Source organism: Thunnus thynnus, chromosome 13 (assembly GCF_963924715.1).
Source record: "Thunnus thynnus chromosome 13, fThuThy2.1, whole genome shotgun sequence".
Taxonomy (NCBI): domain Eukaryota; kingdom Metazoa; phylum Chordata; class Actinopteri; order Scombriformes; family Scombridae; genus Thunnus; species Thunnus thynnus.
Window position 1 is genome coordinate 30884401 of NC_089529.1, and position 8947 is coordinate 30893347.

Here is an 8947-nt window from a genome sequence, read left to right on the forward strand (position 1 = left end):
AGATGACTGTAAAACCCATGAACTTACAAATGTAGTTTTAGATTTTGTCTTAGGACAATCAATATTGTATGTTAGTATGTGTGTATGTATCACAATATGTGTTGTTATGCACTTTAGTTAGACTTTTATTCTACTGCCTTAAAGCCAAGAAATGTACCACAACCACAACACTAACAGTATGTTAGGTACCATTCTGCTTGTTTTACTTCCAGAATCCCAAAGCTACTATCAAAACTGCATAATTAGGAATCATGTAATTGTTAAAAGAATAACCACAATCAGGAATTGTACCCACCTGTCCATGAACAGGAGGCCACTGACTCTGCTCCCCCAGAACTCTGCAACCCTTGGCACTGGCCAGGATGCACCTTCTGGGTGGGCAGACGGAAACTTTAAAACAGTGTCTTATCTGAGACTCTTGACTGCTTTTTGGCTGCTTTTTGCTGGTTGCCGGCTGCTGCTTTCTTCTTGTTTTCTGCCAAGCTTGCATTTTGCTAGTCTGAAGATGTGACACAGAACAACAGGAGGTGAAACCTCAGAATCTGGAGTCATGAGTGGAGGATCAAGCCGAGGAGAGGAAAGTATTTGTACAAAACCTTCATCAACTTGTTTAAACCCCTGGTGCTTTCATGATTTGTAATTTCAATTGGCAATTCAGAACTAAGTTTTTGTACTGTTGATTTGACTCACTGCTTCTCCGCTAACAGTCATCTCATCTGTTTATCAGGTCTCTCATACCAACTACACAATAGATAACTCTGCATCATTCATTCAATCATTCTTGTGTGGCCAACAAGGAGGACTATTTCCCTGTTATTATACCTACTCTAATATGAGTTATGTCACTGGACAAATAATTTCATGTTGGAGTTGTGCACAACAATAACTCATAATTCCCCATAAAATCATAAAGATATTTGAGTGCACACTTACACAAGTGTGATGTGGAAACTTGAAGCCTCTAGTGCACAGTCATCATTTAACCTTTCTGTAACCCTGGAGCACCCTCTTGTGACCAAAGAAAACAGCTACATCAGAAGATGATCTCCAAGTCTGCTAATGCTAAAACACTGATATTTCTCATTTGTAAGTGCACTGTTCAACCAATATGAAATAAACACACAGCACACAGCGGTCAACTCAGGACTCCACTTTATTGAATATTCAGGTCATGAAGAGAACAAACATGTCTGACAGGTGTTAGAGTTACAGAAATCTCATATGTTTGCTGATCTTTCAAAGCCTGGAAGCTTCAGCTCTACAAACATCAAAAGAAAATGTTAACATTGACTCAGAACAGAACTGTGATTAAATGCACTCCAAGTTTGGCTTTGAATACAGACTTGCTGTATCTCTCCTTTTTAGAAAAACAGCTGCCAGCAGAGGTTTCCTGAGTGGTACATTATACTTGTTTAAAAATGAAAAGTCACAAACAGTAAGTATGGAGCCAGACATCATAACATGAATGAATGGTTTTGGGACACAAAGAGTTCATTTCTTACTATCTGTGGAGTTAACTTTGTGTAGTCTGTGTTGGTGTTATCACTGCTACAACTGTTTTACACTGGAATATGTCATATGTTGGTTAACCAGAGCTTACAGATGTCCATCAAGTATGTTTTGGGAATGCCACATACAAATTGACCTCAGTAAATGTTAAAAGTTTACATATAAACTATCATGACATTGTGGCTGTGTATTTCTGCTTCCCTGCTGCACATGTATCTTTATTGTTGGAAAATGGGAAAGCAGTCTGTTAGCTGTGAAGGGAACCTCTGGCTTCACTACATTCACCAAAGAAAGAAGAGATGTTTTCTATTGATTATAAGATATTTATTTTATTACTATGTGATGCTGAGTCACAAAGTCTCCTTTTTACCTTTGGTACCTAATCTTATCTGTCAGGTATCTTAACATTGTCAGATATAACTACTTGTAGTATGCCATTATTAATAGTACATCTCTAATGTTGTATCAGTTACCACTAGATGTGACTTTCCATTTTTATTAGATTGTTTATCAGTAGCGAGGATAAATAGATTGCAATGATGACATGAAATTCAACAAGAAAAACATAATTCCCAAGTTAAACAAAGACACTGTAGTTACTTGATGTCCAACCATGTTTTAGAAAATAAAGACGAAAAAGAAACTACGTCCTGCTCTAAATGGAATCTCATGAACACACAAAGAAAAGCTACCCAGTGTCTCACCATAATTACAAAGATATATATTATATTTCACACACAAAATATTGACTGTCCTGAAAAAGCGTTTTATTAACAATAGTATTAGAAATTAGTATTTGAGTATTTGAAAGAAAACCTGTTCTTCTTCATTAACATTTAAACCATATGCAGCATGTTGCTCTAAAACATTTGATTACATGTCAAATATTCTGTAGATGGCATTATGGTGACATAATGTCCCAGATACCATGAAGCAGTTTCATAAATAAACAAACAAAAAACAATTTAGAAAGAGGTCATCTGAAAACAAAAATAAAGAATATTCACACTTTTCCAGCCCCAGTAGTATCAGAGTACAGTTTACCTTCATCTTAATATCACAAAAACTAAAATGGTAATTTTCTACGTTCTAAGTTAAAAACAAAGTAAACATGCATGTAATTAGAGCTAAAAGATGAGTCGATCAATTAGTCATTGTTTAGGTCATTTATCAAGCAAAACCCCCAACCCTGCAGAACTATGCTTTGTCTTATTCTAAAGTTAACTGAGTATTTTTAGGTTTGGAAGTGCAATTTGATGACAGAGAAAATTTGATGAACATTTTTACTATTGTATGATATTTTATAGACTGTAGCCCTAATCACACGGGACTAGTGTTACCTGGGGACCTCTAGTAATTAGTAATAATTGCAGAGGTCGTCTGTGATGTTAATAACATGCAAATCTGTGATTTTCAGTGATTTGTGTGCATAGAATCAATGCTGATATGGATTTATGATGGTTTGGAAGTCACAGATCACTGATAGAAGAGCAGGATTGATCTATAAGTTTAATGGCACATTGCAATATGGTGATAATCAATGATAATCAATGTGTGCCAGTGATTGTCAAGAACTTGTGTCCTGTTCTGTTTGTTGCTACAATAGTTGAACAGTTTAGATTGAGAGACTTAAACAAATATCGGTTCTTTGCTTTGAGTGTTTCCATATTTGCTGCTGTTGACCTGCAGAGTTGTGCAAAAGCCTTAATGATTGGTCAAATCTTTATACTACAAACACAAACTGTGCATAATGATGGGATAGTCTGCTGAACTCGTCATCAATAGTGTTATCATGTCAGTTTACAGCCAGAGCCAGGATCCGGACTTCTGTCACTGTTTCCTACACTACTGGACACAGGGCAGCATAGCCGTGTGAAGAATAGATGTAGAACCCTGGGTAAACACTCTCGGTGAATGTGGTGCGGAAGGTGTAGAGGTGACTGACTGTGTTAATGTTAGGACAGACTCTATAGAAGGACAGAGTGCCAGCACGCCTGTCCAGATACACTCCAACTCGTTCAAAGCCAGCAGCGGGAATAGAGTCGGTCCACACCTTTCCATTGTTCCATGCACAGAAGCAACCCCTCTCTTTGCCAAAATACCAGGATATGGTGTTACATCCAAGCCCACTATCGGGATTCTTTCCTATCCTGGCAATTCCTTTGTATGTAACACCTACACCTACCTCATAATCTTTACCCTCACTCAACTTTACCTCCCAGTAACAACGCCCAGTCAGCCCCTCTCTGCACAGCACCTGAGGACGTGTGTCAAACCTCTCTGGGTGTGAAGGATACTGCTGCCAACCTCCATATGTTGCCTTTTTGTTTCCCTCAGTAAGAGTGAGATAGCCATAAACTGTGTTTGGGTCCAGGGTGAGATCACAGGCATCTGATGGAGAGACCAAAATAGATTCTGTTACCAGTATTCTTTATCACCATCTACTGTTTGGTTTAGTTCATTCATACTCATCAAATAGTTCCATATATAGTTTCTGTGACGTAAATGCATGAAAATGTACTTACACCAGATGAGATCACTTTTGTCTGTTATGGAGTCCACAGGAGGAAGGGCAGGCTGTGAAAAATTATCAGTGACTGGAATGCCCTTCTTGTAATGGTAGATGCTTGCTCCTTTGTATTTCTCATTTTCTACAGCCGCTATAAGGAAAGAGACTCTGCTGCTCTTCAGGGCTTTGAAAAGACTGTTGAATGTTTCAGCTTTTTTTCTCATTTCGGTTATCACTTCATGTGAGGAGTACCACTGGTCCTGTGTTGTTTGAGTGACAATCTTGGCACTTTCTCGGTCATGTGAATGTAAGTAGTTGCTCAACTCGTCAAGGTAGGGTTCAGCTCTTCCCAGGGAGGTGAAAGTGAAGCACAGAGCGTGCTCTACACCTGGAGCAAGAACCTTTGCATCCAACTCTGACTTGTTTGCTGCGATGGGTATGTTTTCCATTATACCTACACAGCTCCTAATGACATTAATTTCTCTCTCTTTATCAGACATCCACTCGTTTAATCTGTCCTGACTGAATGGTGTCTTGTCTCTATCATCAAAGAGTTTTTCCACTGAGCTTTCATCTTCTTCACCTGCACGGATGGAAGGAAACTTCTCGTTCATGGTCTTCTGGAGTTCAGATGCGTAATCATTGCACAGTTTTTTGAAACTGCTCATCTTTTCGTTAACCTGTGAGAATTTCCCTACCACGTTGTCTTCCAGAGAATCATTGCATCTCATTTCCATTTCCCTCACATCTTCTAGGGCATTTTCAGCTTTTCTGATGAGTCCAATGCAGATCTCCCTTTTCAGTTCTGCAGCCTTGGAATCCAAATCCTTTAACGGCATCAGCCAGACCTTCATTGGAACAGATTTCCCTTCACCTTCACGCAGTAGCTTTGGAAGTTGCTGGTAGGTCTTCACTCCCTCTTCAAAAGTTGTAGGGTTGCTTTCAAGGATAAAGTCCCCATAAAATTTACAGGACAGATTGTTGGCCAGAGATTTTTCTGTATCACTCAGTTTGAGAGAGGCTTGCCCCCCCACACTGACACTAGGAATCTTCTTTATCATAGCTTCAATCTTACCCTGGATGTCCTGCTTGTTGTCGGACTCTGACCTGTCACTGTCAAATACAAAGAAAGCATTTGCCCCATAAAGGATCCCTGTGACTACATGCGTTGCTGAGCCCTTCAGAACATCATCCACTACTTGCATGTTCTTAGCTTCAATGGGACTCATGGACAAATGTTTGAAGGTGGTTGTAGCTTTGTACTGAAGTGTTAATCTGTTTTGATTCTGGGATTTCTTCTTATTATTCAGATACTTCGCAGATCCTCCAACTTCAATCAGTCCACCCAGGAAACTGGCTTTCATAGAGGCTTCAACATCCAACAGAGAAGACTTTTCTTCCAGGGTATCAGATGTTGTCATTTTAAAATCACTGCTTGTCTGCGAGCTCTCCACTGTTTTCTCTTTTATTGTTTTACTATCCCACAGTACAGTATCTGTAGGAAAATGGAAAGAATAAGTAATCTGTTAACAAAAAACCAATCCTGTAACATTTGCATTGCATTATTGGATTTGGTTTGCCCAAATAGGGCAGAGGAAGTCTGCAAGATGAAAACATCTTGTATCTGTCAACAAAGAATCTTTTGATAGTAGTGTACATAATCACAGCCTTTGCTATGGTAATCCACTAACTGCTTTTTAAGGCAGTTAATATACTTGTTTTTTACCGACACTTATGCATAGACAATGACTGTGATTCCAGTGCATAGACTGTATAAAAATAACGGATGTAGCCACCATGACATCACCCATTGGTCTATGGACTCCCATTTTGAAGCCTCAAATTTTGACTGTCACCATCTTGGTTTTTTGAAACCAGAAGTGATGACAAGTGGTCATATTTGGACGAGAGCATGGAGCTGAGGAGGGCCAAATTAAGCCTGATTGCTGAAACAAGCCACCTTGTGGCGAACCACCTGTCACTCAAAGTTAAACAAGTGAGTTATATAAAAATTCACCCCCCTTCCAGTTGTCATGAACTGGGAAATTAGCTATTGGGACAAAAAAGTTTTTTGTACCAGCCTGTACAATAGGCTGATACAAGGGCAAGGACCCTATTGTTTTTCATGTGTTTGTTTCTTTCTTGTGTTTGTTTGTTTGTTTCTTTCTTTCTTTATTATTACACCACATAAACCCTAAATTTGACCCCCTAAACATGCTCAAAAACTCACCAAATTGGGCACGCACATCAGTTCTGGTGAAAATTTGATAAAATGTAAAAATTAACCCCCAAAGTGCCAAAATGTGCTCTCTAGCGCCACCTATGTAACTAAAATGGCTGCCACAGCCCGTAGGAATGTTGTAGAGAGATCAAACTAAAACTCAATTATTCATCTTATCAAGACCTACAAATCTACTAAAACTACTAAAAAATATGATTTTTAATGTAAGATTTGGCCAAAGTCATGGGATTTATGAGGAGATTTCACAAAAAGCGTACTCTAATTTGTTTTACACACAAACTCATCAAGAGTTTTCAATTTGCTAATTGAAATTCAAGTGAATGGGCCCAAAACTTGCATGATTTTGATGACACAGGTGTGAGCAAAGCAGACATGTCTCACCCTTCAGAAAATTCTCATCCTGTCAATAAAACTTTCAAAATAAAAGCACACCACTCTTGTAAGAAATATCCCTTATTTTTAAAAAGCAAAATGATCTGATCCCGACGGGCCAGAGTGCGAGGTCCCAACCAACGCTGCTTGCAGCTTTAATCTTTGCATGCTGTTTCTCCCAATTCTCACAATTTTACCACAAAAAGAGCACATAAAACACTGCAAATTGTATCGCAACTTTTGAGAAACTTCACTGCAAAATTAAACATTTTTGATCACAATAAATCACAAAAAACTCTGACTGAAGTGTAAACTGTGCATCAGTAAATCTGTATACTCATTGCTAAAATTAAGATAATTGATTTTATACTTCCTGTACACAGAGCTGTAAGTAGATACATTGACAAGTGATTACAGATTTTCACTGTATTTTGGTTTACGTTGCACGTTACCTGTGATTTTATCATTTCGAGCGTCATACAGTTTCCCCAAGGCGAACTGTCGACCCAGCGCAGACACCACCATGTAATTTGAGGCCATTTCTTTAACCTAAAGGACAATTTTCAAAAACAAACAACACAGCCTGTTTATAGATAGATAGATAGATAGATAGATAGATAGATAGATAGATAGATAGATAGATAGATAGATAATGTTCTTTATCAGCAGTATACTGAATACTGAACGTTGGCAAAACATTCACTGACAACATATTTCATTTGTTTTACTAAAATATCCACTCATAGTGACTAAAGCATGAGTAAACTATTTATTGCTCTGCTTTGGCACACAAAGAACTTGGTTATGGTTAGGAAAGGAAAGGATTAAATATTTAAGAAGCCCACAGTGACTTGAATCACATGAAAGAACGTGTTTACTTACTTAGTTCAGATAACAGTTCTATATTTCATGATGCATTTTTCATGAGTTACAGACTGTACACAGGACTTTTATGTAATAGGAAACAGTGGGTGGTGGTAAATAGTGCCACTTCAAGTTTCAGGAGTTTCACAGGGATCTGTGCTGGGCCTTGTACTCATTGTTGTCTACACAAATAATTTACCAAGTGTGATACAATCTGATGCATATCATTTTGTGGACAACACAAAAATATTTAGAATAATTACTAAGGACACTGAGACAGCCCATCTTCAGGAAGATCTCCATAGCATGAGTAACTGGTGTGATTGGTGGTTACTGAAATTAAATCCAGAAAAATGTAAACATTTGCACACTGGGAAATCATAGTTAATTATACATTTGGGAAATTGGTGGTTCAGCAAGTGGAAGAGGAAAAGGATAGAGTGTAGTGGTTGATACTTCACTTGAATGTCACACACACATTTCAGAAAAATGTATCCTCTATGTTGGTGATAATCAGAAGAACTTTTCATAATTTGTGTAAGGAAATATCTCTACCATTATATAAATCTTTGGTGAGATATCATCTAAAATTTGCGAGTTCTGTCTGGAGTCCTTATAAATTAAAATATACAGAAAAAATTGAGAAGGTTCAGAGAAACTCATTCTTGGTCTGAAAGAGATTTCATATGAGGAGAGGTTAAAATTACAATCACCAACTCTACTATACAGGAGACATAGAAGAGACATGATTGAGGTCTACAAGCTTGCTCATGGAATATATGATGTCACCGCCGAGCCTGTCATATACTTGTGGAATAACATTATGATTTAAGAGGGAACTCTTTACAATTATACCCACTAAAATATCTCTCTGAAAGGAGAAAAACTTCTTCACACTTGCTGTAAAAGCTTTCTGAGTTTCTGGTCAACTAAGGGTATTTTATATTGTAATAAAGTTGATTTGTGATTATTTGTGGAATTGTTGTTGTTTTAAAGAAGTACATTATGGTATTGTTTTGTTTGTTTTGAGTTGTAGAGTCTGGTGTGGAGGATTTATCTCTTGTACCAGAAGATTTTTAATAAATTTCAATAAAAAATACAGATTTTTTTGGTAAGTGGCCATGGTATAAGCAGGATTACACCCTCAAAGTTGTATATTCTGTTGAATGTTCAACTTAACATTATAACATGATTTATGGTAACAAATCATGCTCCTATAAAGTATTATGTGTACTGCAACAAAGGTTTGTAAGCCTGATTACTTTCTCATATTGTCAGGAAGCTTCTGCACCAATAAATAAAATATAGCGTCAGGTTAGGCAGGTCACTGAAGTCACACTGATTGGCTGATTGGCATCATCTGTTTCATTTATGCTTCACCATCCATGGCTCATTAATCAGCTAACTGGCCTCCAGTTGACTCGTAACACATAATCATATTCATGCAGGTG

At 37.8% G+C, this 8947-nt stretch overlaps 1 protein-coding gene across 1 annotated transcript; it reads right to left on the minus strand.

Moving 5' to 3' along the window:
- Positions 1–1161: 1161 nt before the first annotated feature.
- Positions 1162–5672, minus strand: LOC137196180 (neoverrucotoxin subunit alpha-like). Its single transcript, XM_067609023.1, has 2 exons — positions 4035–5672; positions 1162–3900 (listed from the first exon to the last, which is right to left on the minus strand). The coding sequence occupies exons 1-2, from the start codon at positions 5437–5439 to the stop codon at positions 3350–3352; spliced, it is 1956 nt and encodes a 651-aa protein (XP_067465124.1). The 5' UTR covers positions 5440–5672; the 3' UTR covers positions 1162–3349.
- Positions 5673–8947: the final 3275 nt, after the last annotated feature.